This window comes from Microtus oregoni, unplaced genomic scaffold (assembly GCF_018167655.1).
Source record: "Microtus oregoni isolate MIOR12 unplaced genomic scaffold, Mior012 000017F_ref0000208, whole genome shotgun sequence".
Lineage (NCBI taxonomy): Eukaryota > Metazoa > Chordata > Mammalia > Rodentia > Cricetidae > Microtus > Microtus oregoni.
This window is the reverse complement of record NW_024543076.1, coordinates 26,743,159-26,760,891: the sequence shown is the minus strand read 5'-3', so window position 1 is coordinate 26,760,891 and position 17,733 is coordinate 26,743,159. Positions and strand designations below refer to the sequence as shown.

At 44.2% G+C, this 17,733-nt stretch overlaps 1 protein-coding gene across 1 annotated transcript in view; it reads right to left on the bottom strand.

Moving 5' to 3' along the window:
- Positions 1-1,877: 1,877 nt before the first annotated feature.
- The window catches only part of Mtfr1 (mitochondrial fission regulator 1), a 36,687-nt gene continuing 20,831 nt past the window's right edge, over positions 1,878-17,733 (bottom strand). The window contains exons 3-8 of the mRNA XM_041667904.1: positions 15,561-15,659; positions 10,505-10,623; positions 6,704-6,936; positions 4,860-5,112; positions 4,172-4,340; positions 1,878-3,594 (exon numbers count right to left, since the gene is read on the bottom strand). Coding sequence (XP_041523838.1) covers positions 3,526-3,594; positions 4,172-4,340; positions 4,860-5,112; positions 6,704-6,936; positions 10,505-10,623; positions 15,561-15,659 — 942 coding nt within the window. The 3' untranslated portion in view covers positions 1,878-3,525. The remainder of the gene's footprint in view (positions 3,595-4,171; positions 4,341-4,859; positions 5,113-6,703; positions 6,937-10,504; positions 10,624-15,560; positions 15,660-17,733) is intronic.

The window sequence follows — 17,733 nt, the reverse complement described above, 5'->3', positions numbered from 1 at the left end:
CGTGAGTCTCCAACCGCATTCCTCTAATGAGTTAAGGCCTTGCGTTCCTAGGTGTTGGGACACAGTCCAATGGCAGAGCTCTCGTCTCCATGCAGAAGGCTCCCGTCTGTGTTAAAGTGAACATTAACAGAAACTGGGTTTTCCAACTGAGAAGGGGCTAAGTGTTTCTATTATAGCGGACACATCAGTTCGGGTTGAACTTCAGGAGATGTGGATGGAATTCAGCCATCCTGGGAGCTTCCCCTTGCTGGTGGTTCCTATTTTCCTCCCTCTGCCTCAGTTTCTCCTTAGGAAGCAGGTTTATGTAGTGTGGTTTTTAGGAGTGGTGTCCACAGAATGGCAGACCTGGATTTAAGTTCTTCAAGAGGTACCTAATCTTTTGAGTGTTTCCTGGCCTCTAAAATATTTACTCCATAAAGCCAAATGGATAGTAAGTGCTAAGCAAATTACACCTCATTACACCCTCAAGATGTTAAGTGCCACGTATCTTCAAGGTTTCCATTCAGATTTCTGGAAGAAGTCTGAATATAATGGCTTAGTCAGTTGCCCATGTTCTATGTGTCAGGGAGGGCAGAAGACAAGAACCATCTGGCTAACATGACCCTTATTCTGTTACACACATACCTGTGTGCTCTGTCGTCAACTTTAGTATTCCAGAAAGACTAACACTATACGTGAGACCTTTTTTCCCTCTTAAGATACTGGTTTCTAATATAAAATCCCCTTGGACATGCACCTTTTACTCTTTCATAAAAAACATCTGGTCAGTAGATAGGCTGGCCACTGGGCAACAAAGACAGACATGTTATACCTTAGGTTTGTCCTTAAATTGAGGTTTTTCACCATGAAGTAACCAGGGCTCCCCTACCATAACCACTTGGTTTGAAATAGAAAGTGCTATCTGGCCTTTGCCCTGAGAATATTAATACATCCACGTTCTGCTCTAACCATGATGAGCTGTAGACTGCTTGCAAGACGCTAGAGAATCTACCAAAGAACAAAGTTTGAGAACTTCTAGCTAGAGGAACATCCTTAGTCCTGGAGTCAAATACTGCCGGCTTCCTCCGGAAAAATACAAGATGCTGGGTCCTTACTTTGCTATGGTATTTTTGTTTTTCTATTTGTTGTTAAGGTACCACTAAGACCAGTGAAGCGCTGGCCCACTTACAGGATTTCCTGGGAGTGTCCAAGAAGAACCACGGAACAGACTTGAGAGGAGCTCAGAATGGTTTATACTACTAAAAGTGTAAACTTCATTTTTGAGACAAGGGTCTCAATGGTTTGAGAATAAATTCACTCGTCCACAATCGTGGTGGCTTCAAGTACAGTGCTCTGACTCACATTTTCTATCTCTATGAAACTGTCACTACAACACTACCAGACACAAAGCTCATCTACTTGAAGAATTCCTTCCTTAGCTGCATGCTGTTCTCCTTCAGGCCTCCAGTCTAAGAGAAGTGAGCGAGAGCTGGCTCAGCTCATTAAGGAGGGCAGTGCTGGTTACAGTGCAATTACCAGTTATCCTACACTACAGGGGAGAGGAGGGAAGGGAAGAGAGTGCTGGTTACAGTGCGTTACCAGTTATCCTACACCTGCAGGGGAGAGGAGGGGAGGGAAGAGAGGGGAGGTTACAGTGCATCACCACTTATCCTACACCTGCAGGGGAGAGGAGGGGAGGGAAGAGAGGGGAGGTAAAGGTACAAATAGATGATAGTATAGTCAAAAGAAAAACTCAACAGCTTGCTTTATTTTAAAATAATAACTTTCATATATTGGAATGCTAGCCAAATTCAATACTGATATAAATTTCTTAGGTCAAAATATGTGGTCAGACGAATTTTCTGAATCTCATAAAAGACAGTATTCAAACCATAGAAAACATTTAGAAACAATATACTTTAATAACATACCACATTTTAAACTAAACAATGAAAAATAGTTCAATCTTTATTAGAGCACATATTTTCAATAACTTAAAATACCTATCTACACTTCCCATCTCTTAATTCTCCTGGGAAGAACAACTAATTGCTAGACTTAAATAATACAAAGATTTACTCATGGTAAGAGATTCTGATATTAAAGACATCTGAACTTATCGGAAACAAAAATCATGAAAACTTATTAAGTACTTTAAATTATAACAAGTCCTTTCAAGCCCTGGATAATAGAGGCAGTTTTCAACTTTCTAGAAACACCTATGGTTATCTGCGTAACGTAATCAATCGGCCAATGATAAACAACTGAAAAGGTATTTATGCACCTAGTCAGTAATGTTTCATTAGAAAGGATATTTTGACCAATATTTAAAATTTATAAATTTAGTTATGCTGACATTTTGTATTGTGCTGATTAGTTCTATGTGAGCTTGACACAAGTTAGAGTCATCTGAGGGAACCGAAACTAAGAAAATGCCTCCATTAAGACCCAGCTGTAAGGCATTTTCTTAATTAGTGATTGATGATGGAGGCCCAGTCCATGGTGGATGGAGTCACCCCTGGGCTGGGGGTCCTGAGTTCCCTAAGAAATAAGCCAGTAAGCAGTACCCTCCATGGCCTTCACATCAGCTCCTGCTTCGGGAGCCTGCCCTGCCTGCGTTCCTGCTCTCACTGCTTTTGATGACGAACTATTACATGGAACTGTGATGAACAAACCCTTGCCTTCCCAAGTTGCTTTTTTGGTCATAGTGTTTAATCATGTCAATAGTAAACTTTTTCATCATGTCAATACTAAACTTGGACAACTTAAAACCTAATTTAGCAATAAATCATCTTTTTGAGGCCATTCATTAAACTGAAAAGAAAGATGGTACATTCTGGCTTTTATTTAAAAAGAGATTTAATTCAATAATTGGATTTGTTACTGCTTGAGAAGTACATTGACTTCCTAGGATTGGATGGCAATGAGGCTTAGCCTTCCGGGCCCTCGGTTTCCTCTAACAGAAAGCAATATGGAAACTCAGCAGTAAACATATGTTGCTGCTTATGTAAACTCAGCTCCAGGAGGAAAGAAACAATGAGAACATATGTAAATCCTATTCGAAGCATTCCCATCTCCAACACTGTCCTCTACTAACAGGGCACACCAGCTCCTCCCTCACTGACCAGTAAACTCAAAGTGAAGATAACAGGATCCTCACTGATACCATTCCTCGCGAGTTTTTACATACTGTTTTATAGGCAAATGTGTGCATATAAAACATTAACAGGTAGTGTTAAGAATTGAGAATGAACAGCAACATCCACAAATGGCATGTCTGTATTCTGAGACCCTACAAATATTAAACCTATTAAAAACATGTCATAATACATGTGTATTAAGGAAAGCTCCAGAACTGGCCGAGATCTCCTAAGAGCCAAACCAACCTCTGGTGCTTCCACTACTTCTCACTCCTCTAATTAGGCTAAGAAGGAGACCAATGAATACTACCGCCAGGAATTTACTACACACTGGTGATTTCTACCAGCCACACTCAGCTCTGCAAGCCAACAGGTGAACCAGGAGTCTTTCTGAACTCATTGTCCATTAGGAGTCCGGAACATTTTCAATTAAAGCCTTCATTTTCCCTGTAGACTTCAATATATGCGGACCAAACTGGAGGGGAAAAAGCATGAAAAAATAGGTCAGCAGGTACCCACATTCACAGCTTGGGCAGGAGTCGGCACAGGAGTGGTCAGCTTAGTCTCTGAGACCTGGCACACCGTCCACGGACATCTCAAATCTCCAGAAAAACTCAGGGTGCATGGGGGAAAATGATCCCCTTGTATTTTGAGTAAATCTTTACAATTTGAATATAAACACTACACTGCCATAATGAAATTTCTATTAGGTTGAATTTCACAGAAGCCTGTAGGGAAATTCAGGGTAGACTTGGTAAGTTTGGGGTTTCTGAACAACTTTTACAGTGAGAAACACAAAGATGTCCTTGCAGGGCACCAGGCACAACCACTTTGGTCACACCACATAGAGGTGGACATACTGAGACCAGGGTTTAGCCAGCCTTGCTACATCCCAAGTTTAAGGACAGTCTGGATCTCGTGTCTTAGAAACAAAAGCTACCTTTCCCCACCCAGCTAGCTCCACTCTCCATATAGGTGGAGAACAGGACCTAGCGCATCATGCAGGAGACGCATATGGGTGCCCTTTATCCACCAAATATGCCAATACTCACCAGGGCTGGCTCTGAGGTAGCCTCCGGTTCTGGCTTTTGAATTCCTCTCTCAGCTTCACCCTGGCTATTGTGTCGATACCGATAGGCAAACTTCTTTTTCAGAGCCTCTGCTATGAGGGCAGCAGGGTCAGTAGCATCCACTGGCCTAGGCTTTACATCTTTCTCCGACCTTTGAGAAGGGAGCAGAAACCAAAGGTCACTATGGGAATGTCCCTCACAGGTCTTCTGTGGACGGCAGTTACTTGGTGACATAGCCACTCTTAGCACAGTGTGCCTCCACTGGAGACATGTGGGCCAGGGAGAGGACTCAGCAAGTAAAGTGCCTGCCACCGTGGTAGAAGACCTGATCCATCCCCAGGGCTCATATGGAAGGCAAGAACCAACTCCCACAAGCTGTCTTCTGACCTCCCCATACACATACGGAACCTTTTCTTAAAATAGGTAATCTTTTTTAAAGAAATGAGTGTACGGCCAGGGGGTGATGACATACGCCTCAGTCCCAACACTCAGGAGGCAGAGGCAGGCGCATCTCTGGGAGTTCAAGGCCAGGCTGGTCTAGAGGATGACACATGGTGGAATTGAGAAGCCTGCCTAACGCACAGCCTTTGCCTGCCCTTGGCTGTCCTGTCTGGAGGAAAGACGGCTCTACAGAGCAGAGGGGGACACAAGGACGAAGGCGAGCCCTCACCTCTTGACTGACCGCAGCTTCACATTGTTCATGTCTTTTAGGATCTCTAGCATGTTCGGCATATCAGGCGGCTTTGGGTGGCTCTTAGCCAGAGTCTTCCCAGCATTGAGTCTTTGCTCTCTTCGCTCTTTAATCAGATCAATGAAAGACATACTTGGGTGGAGCATTGATGGAGGGGGAGGAGGAGGTGGTGGTGGTGGTGGTGGAGGAGGGGGAGGTGCTGGTGGTGGTGCTATAGTGGTGCTACAGTGACCTACAGAAGAAACAAAGAAACCAACTTAATCTTTCTGGTAACAGGCAAGAAAACATCACTTTTTAAAAGCAAAACTATGTGACAGAGTTCTGTATTCCTAAAAGCAATATTCTTAAAAAGAATCTCAGTTCTGTAAGGAAAATGCTGTTCAGTTACTCAGAAATATCTGAATATGAGCTACTACTCCACTGAACTCAAACTTACCCAATGGAAACATCCCATTCAAATAAAAGTGTTTTTGAGATTTTAGATGTATCTGTTTGTGACACACAGGATGATCACTCACAACAACAACAACAAAAAAAAAACACAAAGCAGTCTTTACTCCAAAACATTTGTCCTCAATACACCACTGGACAATTCAGAAAGTATCACAAAAGCTTGCATCATATTAGCTGTGTCCTTTGGTACATGCCTATAATCCCAGCACTCAGAAGACCGCAGCCAGAGGACCACACCACTTCAAGGCCAACATGATCCGGATAATAAACTCCAGGCCAGCTGGAGATTCAGAGGGAAACCTTGTCCCACAAAACAGTGTTACACTTAATTTTCAAACAAAAAAGTAATAAGGTGTTAAATAAACTCAAAGTTAGCTTTCTCTGCTGCAGAACTGTACTGAGGAGGCGTGGGGGCAACAGTTACCTGTTGAGAATTTTACTGGGAGTGTTCTGATTACAACTAAGACATCTCAGCAAACTCCAACCACCTCCTACTTATGGTAGTTTTCCTTGTCTACCAGCAGAGGGAGGTAAAGAAAACAGTTCCAAGTTAACAGAAGAAAAAGCCAGAACTTGATATACAAAGGCATGTCTATGCACCCCTCACCTTCTAGTACTCAAGTGCCCAAAGCACCTTTACCCATCATGCCACATTGCATGGGGATTCCAACTGGTTCAGACACAGGGCAGTGAAGAATCTCACTAGGACTGAAGCAACAGGAAAAACAACAACCACTTCTTCCAGCAGATTGGCAGGCTAGGATTTCAAGACCATAGTTTCTTCTCCATGGGGAAAAAAACCTCACACTAATTAAACTAACAGTATTATAGCAAAGTCCTGAATTTGGTTTCTCCTCTAGACAAGAGGAAGAGAATAGCCATTAGGTATCTGCTGTGTGCATTTATTTCCTTTCCATACTTAATGGCACAGGGACTTGGTAACTAACACAGGTACTGTTTCACTCAATTTAGAGCAGGAGAGCGGGGTGAAGTATCAGATGTTTACCTCAGGCCATGCAGGTGTAACCAGCATCTGGCACAAGTCCCACTCAGACACTGGTTCCTTTCACTAAACAGAAAGCCTGAGAGAGGTGTCAAATGGAGGGAGCTGAGTTTCCCATATAGCAGCCAGCCACTCACAAACAGCACACTTCAGCAGGCATTTCAGTGTTTGCTGAGTGGATTATTCCCTAGCCATCTTCCCAAACACGCACACGCACACACGCACACACGCACACACACGCACACACACACACGCGCACACACACACACACACACACACACGTCGTCAGGTTCTGTACTAGATGGACTGAATTAGACTAGTTGCTCACACTATCCTGCCTTCCCAAGCCAATACGGGAGTTACATACCTGCATTAAGACTCTGTTGTTCCTGCAGGGTCACAATCTTGGCAATCTGAGCTCTAAGGGCAGCAAGCTCATTCTCAAGTGCGGAGATCTTCTGCAAGGCCTCCTCACTGGCCAGTGTTGTCTTTGGAGGAGGCTCATCTTGAGACAAGTTTGGTAAAGTAATGTGCATGCTTGGGGGCTCCTCAGAGCAAGGACGGTCATCCTCAAGGGGAGACTTGGCCCTGACCTCTGCCCTGCAAGGACAACACAAAGGTGGCCATCACAGGACTGTCGAGGAGACATGAGTAGACACGCGTACAATGCCATCACACGAGTGAGCTGCAGGCCAGCACTGCCCCACTCCTTTACTGTCTGCTGCTCCCCCACTGTCAAGAGGCACCACGAGAGCCCAGAAGAGCTGCCGATGCCTTCTAGTGATAGCATTCCCCAGATCTGACAGAACACATCACACAAACATGGGAACAACATAAGCTGACCACAGCCCAGAAACAGAAAGGTAAAGGGAATCGTGTCATTTCCCCCTTAGAACCGCGCTCTGAAAAGTCTCAACACTGAAGATCCTGCTCCCTGGGCTCCGATCTGCCAGTCACTAGGAACATACAAACCAGAAGAGTTCTCCATGAGTACAGGAAGCAGTCCTAATTCCTGGTATAAAGATCGCTAATTCCAAACAGTCTGGACTTCACAGTAAGTTGGAAGCCAACCTGTACTACTCAAAAGAACAGAAGCAGTTGCACTGTGAGCAGCTTAAGGACTGCACTTTCCAGTTCCTCCTGGAGAACAATGGCTGACCAAGCTAATAAAGCTTCAGGAGGTTGAGCCTCAGCCGTCCTCTGCTGAGACCAGTGCGTGCACCACAGCACTTTAGTGAGAGCAGGTAACGTGGCAGCCCACACTATAGAGGTCAGCAAGGTTGGCTCTGTGACACCAGCTACGCTTGGAGATCTCTGAGACAGAAAATAAACTCTCAGGCAAGAAAACTGGGCTGCCACATTATTCAAACACACAACTTCCCTCGTGGCTTCTCTGTCACATGCAGTCAGACTTTTTCTTAGTTTCTGAGGAAAGGTCTCGCTCCCTGCACAGGCAGCCCGGCTTTCAAGGATGCTCCAACCTCTACCCCCAAGTTCTGGGATTACATGACAGTGCCACCAGCCTTATTTTTAAAAAACCCAAATTTACTAATCAGAGGTATTAATCAAGTCCTTTAGCAACACTTCAAGTTGATATTGCTGTTTTGTTATTACTTGAGAGCTGTGGAAATGACTCTTAGCTTTTGGCATTGGGAACTGAATATGGGTGTTTTGTTCAAATCTATGAGTAAGTTAAAAGTTTTGCAAGTTGCCTTTCACCTATAAGATTTAAAACAACAAAAAATTCAAGAATAAATGCCTGTTCCCCCCAGTCCTTGGCTCACCTAGTGTCACAGCTGTGACTTTACGTGTTGGGGTTCTGAAGCCTCAGTTACTGCTTCCTTTTTTACCTTGACACTGAGACGACCAGATGATGAAATTCGTTTAAAAGATAGAGTGAAAAATAAACATTCACAAAAACTTCCAAAGGTTTAGCATTCCAAAGGCTGGACGTGGTGGCACATGCCTGTCATCCCAGAACTTGGGAGGATGAAGCCATAGGTCATGAGAACAAGCCTGGCCTACAGAGAAAGCCCATCTGAAGCTGGGGATAAATGTGGTTCAGTCAGGGGAGTACTAGTTCAGCATACACAAAGCGCCGACTTCAAACCACATACTACATAAACTGGGCACACAACAGAAGGTGCCTACAATCCCAGGATTCCGGTGGGAGAGGCAAGAGAGACAGGAGTTCAAAATCAAAATCATCCTTCATGACATAACAAGTTCAGTGCCAGACTGGGCTATAGGAGGCCCTGTCTCAGAAAACACGAGGGTCTGGAGAGGTAATTTAGTTGACAGACAGTTCTTACTGCACACCCTTGTGAAGCTAAGCTTGATCCCTAGAGCCCGTGTGAAAAGCTAGGTGTGGGTGAACACACTTGCAGCTTCAGCCCTGTGGGGCAGAGAAAGGTGGATCCTAATCTGCAAGCCCAGGTCTCAGAGACAAGATGGACAGCACTAGAAGATCACCTGAGGCTGACCTCTGACCTCCACACGTTTGTATATGTGCACATGTATGTCCACACACATGAACAAGCACACATAGCACACACATACACAAAGTGAGGATTACATTTCTACAGAATGACTATAGGTGAATAGTATCCTTCTTTTCATTTGACTGAAATCTTAACAAATATATAAAAAAAGAAGTATCCAGCACAGATGTTTAAAAAGCAGAAAACAGCTGTGACATTTCGGTTTCACCATGCCATCTCTGCTAGTGAGATTTCTTCTTGTACCTGCTTCATTTGGCTCCCACATACTCTAAGGTAGAAAAGCACAGGCTCCTGGGTAAAGTATGATGTGCTGACATTACCAATTGTATTACTGTGCTGGTTTGTTTTATGTCAACTTGATGCAGTGGGAGTCATCTGAGAGGAGGGAATATCAATTGAGAAATTGCCTCCAGAAACAATGGTGGTTCTCAACCTTCCCAATGCTGAGACCCCAATACAGTTCCTCACGCGGTGGTGACCCCCAACCATAAAGTTTTTGTTGCTACTTCATAACTAATTTTGCTACTTTTATGAATAATAATGTAAACATCTGTGTTTTCCAGGTGTCTTAGACAACACCTGTGAAAAGGCTGTTCAACCTACAAAGGGGCCCGTGACCCAGCTGAGAACCACTGCTCCAGACAAGCCTTTCGGGTATTAATTAGGGATTGATGGAGGAGGGCCCAGCCCATTGTGGGTGGGGCCATTGCTGGGCTGGCAGTCCTGGGTTCTATAAGAAAGCAGGCTGAGCAAGCCTTGGGAAACAAGCAGGAAGCAGCACCCTCCATGGCTTCTGCACCAGCTCCTGCCTCCAGGATCCTGCCCTCGCTGCTTTTGGTGATGAACTGTTGTATGGAACTGTGAATGAAATAAACCCTTTCCTCCCCAAGTGTGTTTCCTGACAATAGTATCCTAACTAGGATAATTATCATTCTTCTTTGATGTAAAGAGAAGCCACTCTTGGCTTGACTTTATTTTGAGACAGTCTCAGGTGTCTCAGGCTGACCTTTAAACAAGATCTTCACCCTTTGAGAAACAGCCCTTCCCATCTGTTCCTCTCCTGCTGACCCCTCCATAGTCAAACTAACTTCTCGCATCATGCAGGGACTTTCCACCAGTGGTAACCCTGAGTAGCCCTGGCATCTCCTCCAGGGCACCAGTGCGCTATTACCTGACTGTGTCTGCTCTCCGGTACCTGGTAAGAGTGAAGGTCATGTGCTGGTAGTCTGACCGCACAGCGAATATTCTTTGAGGGCTTCCAAATGGAGAAGCATCTCTAACCCTCTGTCCCCTCATGTAACCCCAACTCATTTTGATACAGTTTTTTAAGAAACATTCTTCAAGTACACAAATTCTCTCTGATCTGATGGATCCCTGTGCTCCAATGACTGTCGTAACTACTACAGTTAACCAGCGTTCATACCTCTTCTGGACCACTCATGCTAGAATGGAACCTCCTGAATGGCAGGAAATTCTGTGGTTCACCAGGACTTAGGACCTATGTTCCTGGGAACTTTATAAATAGTAAATTCTGAAAACTAAACCACAAAGAAGACTGTTCAAGAAAAAAGAGCAGGGCAAGATATCAAAGCAGGACCTTAACGTATTCCAAAACATCCTTGAAAACAGCAGACACTGCACCTCACCCCAGCAGCCTCCAAACCAACCTGAGTCTTCTTGTTGAACACTCCCCTTCTTCTGTGGCTACCCATCCAACATCAGCAAAAGAGGCCACCACGTTCTCTCCCGGGTAGGCAGGGCTCCATTCTGTTGCCTGGCTGGTAAGCTGGAGGTTACAGAGAGAAGAAGTCCTTTATCCACACAATTTAACAGAAAGTTAAAACCCAAAGAGACTCCGGCAGCCCAGTAGCTCCCAGGCAGGCCTCCACCAAAGGCTGACTATTCACATCATATGCTACCAAACTGTGCTTCATAACCTAACATTGGCCAGTTCTCAGACCATAAATCTTTCATTTTGTTCATCCACAAGTTTAAGAAAAAGTTTAGAGTCTAAGTATTAAAAATCTGACTCAGAGCTAGGAATGTAGCTTACCAGTAGGGCACTTTCATGGCCTGCTCGAGGCCGAGCACTCTAGCACCCAAAGCAAACTAAAAAGGATGCCACTGTTCCTGAAAAGATTTGGTGAAGCAAATGTGGAGGGCAGAGTCAACAAACAGGTCCCACCGTGGTGACGTCTGTGTGCACTAGTGATGGCGATGACAGCACTGTCAGCCCCTGTGGTGACGTCCCTGTGCACTAGTGATGGCGATGACAGCACTGTCAGCCCCTGTGGTGACGTCCCTGTGCACTAGTGATGGCGATGACAGCACTGTCAGCCCCTGTGGTGACGTCCCTGTGCACTAGTGATGGCGATGACAGCACTGTCAGCCCCTGTGGTGACGTCCCTGTGCACTAGTGATGGCGATGACAGCACTGTCAGCCCCTGTGGTGACGTCCCTGTGCACTAGCGATGGCGATGATAGCACTGTCAGCCCCTGTGGTGATGTCTGTGTGCACTAGTGATGGCGATGACAGCACTGTCAGCCCCTGTGGTGACGTCTGTGTGCACTAGTGATGGCGATGATAGCACTGTCAGCCCCTGTGGTGACGTCTGTGTGCACTAGTGATGGCGATGATAGCACTGTCAGCCCCTGTGGTGATGGCTGTGTGCACTAGTGATGGCGATGATAGCACAGTCAGCCCCTGTGGTGACGGCTGTGTGCACTAGTGGTAAGTTAACATTCTTATCAACCTGACTGCATTCAAGATCGCCCAGAACATTCAATAGGCAGAACCAGGGTAGTGAGTTCAAGGCCAACCTGGACACACAGTGTAATCCTGTCTTAACACAGACAAACCAAAAACCAATTTAAACTTAGTTTAAGTGAAGGGGGAAGATCTGCCCTAAATGTGGCTAAGAAGGAAGCCAGCTGGGTACCAGCAAGTCTCTGCTTTCTGACTGCAGAAAAAGGCCTCAGCCGAGAGCCCAGCAGCTGCTCCTGGACATGATGGAGTGCCCTCACTGTGAACAAAACAACCCTTCCTTCCTTCCTTCCCTCCTGCCAGGGATCTGGCCACAGCAACGAGGACGGCAGATAATGCAGTGCTGTTCTGGTCACAGAACTCATGCCACAAACTTTTCAATGCCTCAGATCTCTTAAATTCTAACTGAGTGTTAAATAGCAAGGGATTAAGTTTAAATTAGCACCATTATAAAAACGAAGAGCAAAGGAAGAGAATTCTCTGGCTAAACGTAAATCGATGGATGAAGAAAAACTATCTTGAAAGAAATACCAAAGAATATGTAGCTGAATTAAATCAGGCTACATTTCTCGTATTATGTGTCAGAGTCAGAAGGCCGGTGGCCAACAAGTAAAAGTTTGCAGGTGAGGGTCTAAAAGTGAAGCTGAGGGGTGGGAGCGAGGTCAGCTGTGGAGCACTTGTCTAGCACGCAACAACCCTAAGGTCAGTCCGCAGTCCAGCAGAAAGAAAGAAACAAACGAGACAATTAGCTTTATAACTGAAGAAAAAGAAACAGAAAGGTCAAAGAGACTTACTAGTGCCTTCATCAGAGAGCTGTACTGGGACTATCCAGTACTCAGACCATCTTTCCCTAGACGCAGGGCTCCACACACCAGACCCTGTATGTCTGTGTCTTTAGCTATGCTTTATTTTGGAGGCAGGCTGAAAATTCTGTAATTTTTATAGAAAAGTAAAAAGTCTTAAAATCGCCAGGTAGCACATGCCTTTAATCCCAGCACTCGGGAGGCAGAAGTAGGTAAATCTCTGTGCATACCAGGCCACCCTGGTCTAAAGAGTGAGTTCCAGGACAGGCTCCAAAGCTACAGAGAAACCCTGTCTCGAAAAACCATTTTAAAAAGTCTTAAAATCAAAAGTAGATGTTATCTGATGCATGCTCACGAGCTCACCAGTCCGTACTTGCCTACCATTTGGGAAGTCCTGAGCTTGAGTCCCAATGACATAAGAGCATGAGGGTCATTATTCTCAGTTACACACAAAGTTTGGGGACACAGCCTGGGATGTGTGACTTTGTTTCAAAAACAAAAAGGGAGAAGAACAGGAAAACAGAGACTTGAGTCAGCGCCTGGTGGTGCATGCAGTAAGGAGAGAGGATCATGGATTCACATCCGGTCTTGACATTATTTCAAACAGGGGGAAAACAACTGGCCACATTTAAGGATCCAAATCTAATTTTCAAGATTTCATAAATGACAATTAAGGATCAAACATTGTTTCTAATTTTATGTCTGAGTTCGATTCCTGAGCCTCACATTAAGGAAAAAGATAACTCCTGAAAGTGACCCTCTGGCCTCCACATGTCTCCCACAGAACATGCATGCATGCACAAACATACACACAAATAGAATTTTAAAAGTGTAAAAGCAAAAAAACAAAAATATAACACCTCCCAGGACTTACTTTCCAATCTACCATGTATGTGGACACATGACATGTGGTCAATGATATGAAATGGCAAGGCAGCCTCAAGATCTGTCTCTACACCTTGATCTGATATTCTCCCCAACACAAGCTGTTCCCACTTAAGCCAAGTTTGATTGAGAGACAAAAGAAAACTGACCCCAAACTTTTCAAAAGGCCATTTCAGGTACTGCTGGACAAGAACCATTCACTGAGTAAGCATGACATGGGAAAGGTGATTTCCAGGACAACTCAGGGAAGTGCAGACCAAGGAGAGGAGGGCTACTGGCAAGGGGGACCGAGGCCAAGCTCTTCAAGCATGGTTTGGATGTCACTGCCAGGAGCATGCATGGATGACATGAGACATCTGAAAACAAAGGACTTACTCTTGATTCGCAGGAAGGTCCTGTCCTGTCAAAGTTACTGTTAGCAGAAAAGATTAAAGAGCGAAGATATAGAAAAGGGAGAGTAGACACTGTGGTTTTAAAGTTTTAAGAAATTCAATGAATTCCTTAATTTCAAAAACAGTAACTCAAACCTCAATTACCTCTTAGAATCCTATCACAACACCGTTGACTAAGTGAACCTATCCTGACGAGGTGAAATGGCTCTGAGAAACGGACTTCAACAGATGGGTAGTGTCCACAGTGGACTGGCCTCCAGGACACCTGTCTATACACACCAAAACACAGCAGGCTTGGGGCACCTGCTCTAAAATGGCTTACGTATTTACATATATGTCCACATCCACCCACACACTTCAACCATTCATCTCAAGATTGCTTTGTAACACCTAACACGGTTTAACTACTATAGTCTGTTTATGCTCCGTCTATATGGTTTTGTAGTTTGGAAGACATTTCTGATCCTAATCCTAACCGTGGGTTTACTAACATATTTGCTTGTTTAGGGAGGATATCAACACCTAGCAAAAAGTACAAGCTTCATATCTGTTAGAGAAAAATGGGCCATTTTCTTTAAGTGGTGATTCTGCTTCCACATCGATGGGTGACCTGTAGTGGAAATGTAACTCTTTACTTGTTTAGTTATAGAACTTTTCCACTTCTAAAAAAACCACTCCTCAAAATTCAAGCAAACAGCCTGGAACAGAATTACCTACCAGAAAGAACAGTCAAGACTGAATTACCCCAGAGGCCTGTTAGTTGCAGAAAGTGGGATCCAAACTAACCATCCTACCATCAACTCCTACCCAGGTTACTCCAAATTATCTATTAGTATTTATGATCACCTGCATGTGTGTGTTCTGAAGTTTAAAACATTAACAATGCACTTCCATTCCAGGGCTCCTTGTTTTGTTTCCATTTTTGTTACAGAAACATGGTATCATTATGTAGCCCAGGCGAGCCTGTAACACCTGATCTTCTTACTTCAGAGTCTGAAGTGCTGGGTACCAGGAGTGTGTATGCCCAGCTCTTCTGTCTTTACTTCATACAATTTAGAAATCCATCAAGACACAAACCATCAAGTCCTTCACAGTGAGGAACACTTATTGCCGGAAAGGAAACACTCATGATTTCTACATTTACTTATTTACTTAGTGTGTGTGTGTGGGGGGGGGGGGGGGCACTGTGAGTATGCCAACAAGAGGACAATTTAAGAGTCTCTTTTCTCCTCCCACCATGAGGGTCCTGGTATCAAAATCATCATGTCTGTTGTCTTGCTGATCCCAAGAAACATTTTAAGTGTGAAAGGTCAAGAATCTACCTAGCATACCAAAGCCCTCAGGTCCCCCCCTTACCACCACAAAAAAAAAATAAATAAAAATAAAATAAATAAATAAATAAAGACTTCTTTAGCTGTAATATTAGATAACCACCCAAATGCCAAATAGGTTCAAGGTCACCGGGGAATTACCACCGGTCTTCTCACAGTTTTCCCGAGCTTCCCCTAGGCATCTCGAGGAGGATAAATGTTGAAGATCCGGAATAAGCACTTCAGAGGAACTAAAATTAGAAAGGCCTCATCGCTAATCCTCTGTTTCAGGGTTATTAATAGGAGAAAGCCTCAAAAACAAGTCAGTACTTCCAAAGCACCTTGCCTGTTCACATTTCCAAGGCCCTTATTACCATAAAAATCTGAAAAACAGCCAAGGGGGGGGGGGTGCACGCCTTTAATCCCAGCACTCGGGAGGCAGAGGCAGGCGGATCTCTGTGAGTTCAAGGCCAGCCTGGTCTAGTTCCAGGACAGGAACCAAAAGCTACGGAGATACCCTGTCTCGAAAAAAAAAAAAAAATCTGAAAAACACAAGACACAGTACCTACCTGAAACTGAACTCTTGGACACTGAATCAGAGACAAGTTGGTACCAATCTTCCTTACGATACTTCGAGATGAACCATATGGCTTTCCAGACCAAAGTACCTAAGGAAATAGGGAAAATCAAATGTTTACAAAACTTCTCAAACTGCTAATACAATACACTGGCTACTGAGTGCTAACACATTAATCACAGTATCAGAATGTTCCAAGTGTTCTAGGAAATAAGATACTATTTCTCAATTCAAAATTGAAAGGATAGCTAGACAGACAGACGCTTGGTATTAAAGTGATAAAGCCTAATATACTATATAGAAAGAGTAGTATTTATGTGCGTGTGTGCGTGCGAGCGCGTGTGCTCAGACGTCTGTGACTGGGCGCATGTGGAGGTGGAAGAACAGCTCTGCTGAGTCTCCTCTCTCGCTACTTGTGACTTCTGCGGATCAGACTCAGGCTGTCACCCTTGGGCAGCAAGAGCCATCTCAGCAGCCAATAATATCCTCGAGCAAACTTAAAATAATACTGCATTGGGAGTACAAACTAATTTCTTATGTTTCTACAGAGGAAATGCTACCTATCATATTTTTAGTTGTAGAATTTTAAAAAATCAAGACTTTGGAAATGTGGACCATTTTTGTTATAATGATTTTTCAAATTAAATCCAGAATCAGCATGAAGCTTGAGGAGTGATTTTGTGATGAATGTCATCTGCTACACACAAGTGACAGACCAAAACAAACATCAGTGGGGACAGATGCAGCCACACTGGCTCCTTCTTCAAGGGCCCTGTCTTTAAGGCCTATGAAAACGCTATGTGAGTTAGGAGCTGCCACAATGAGGGCTACTTTCCGTGAGCAAAAAAGCAGTGTCCTAGACCACACTGAAAGACTGCACAGAGACCTGAGTGACTGCAATGCCACCTGTAACGTCACCTTTCCTTACCCATGCTGAGTGCATGCGCCATCTGAAAGCCTAGACTGCGAGGTACAGAATGCAGCACGCACTAAGAGCAATTTAAAAAACATACTGTATTCACTTTCATATTCAATTACCTCTTAATACTAAATAAATTAAATACCAATCAGAAAGATAAAAATGGACAGTTCCCTTTTTAAGGTCTGCCAAAATTCTAATTTAAAGAATGAAATTACGCTAATATACTAGTGTAATTAGAATACTAACTAATGAACCAACGGAAACTTTATGCCCAGCAGCTGGTTTCCACTTACTGTGGTGGCTGCTATCACTAACTCAAACCAGACCTCACACCAATCTCTACCCACATGTACAGCAGAAACAGTTTAAATTCTCAAATTTAGCAATCAAATCCAACTTAGTACGCTAATATGTATGAGTCAAAGTGAGGTTTGTGGGGTACAAATGGTACCCCCTTAGGCATCTGCCTCACATTTTTAAAGCTTTTCTATCATATATGTTCCTAATTTCACTAACTTTTACCTCGGAGAATTCTGGAAAATTGGCTATAAGAGCCAACAAAACCCGGAATTCTTTCCTTATAAATGTAGCTAAAACTTACAGCACAATTTGGACAACTAAAATATGAATTAAGTAACACAACGAATTTAAGAGGTAAAGCTACCCAAGCTTTCAAGTACATGTCAATGCGCCAAGGACTAGAGGGCCATTAGCAGTCTTCAGTCCTCAAGGACCAGAACTTCTGAGAGGAAACAGTTCCCACCGCTCTCAGAGCAGCTAAAGAATCACCAGTCAAGAAACAACAGCCTCTAGAAGACAGTCATTGCGCTAACTTTTTACCTGGTACATTGTAATAGGTCTTGATCTTTTAAAACAAAACCCATAGGGCAATGGTGACCACGCCACTCACTCATTTCCAGTCTCTCCCATTTAGTCCTGGAGCCAAAATTCTACTATGAAGTAGGAGAAATGGAATGTTATTTGTGCATCATAATGTGACAATTACCTATCTGCAGTAAACCCCCAGCTTTCTAGGAAACAAGATCCTGCCTAGAGAAGAGGACAAAAGCTCACAAAGAAAAACTCCGAGACGGCGGCCAGACGCACAGAAGCGGCCCGGCAGCCAGGCGTCTGTTTGGGGGACCAGCGCGGCGGCAGACCCAAGCGGAGGGGACAGGCGTGCAATAAGGAGAGCAGATCGCCCTACTACAATTGAATCAAAGAGGTAGGCCTTTGGTTGGCC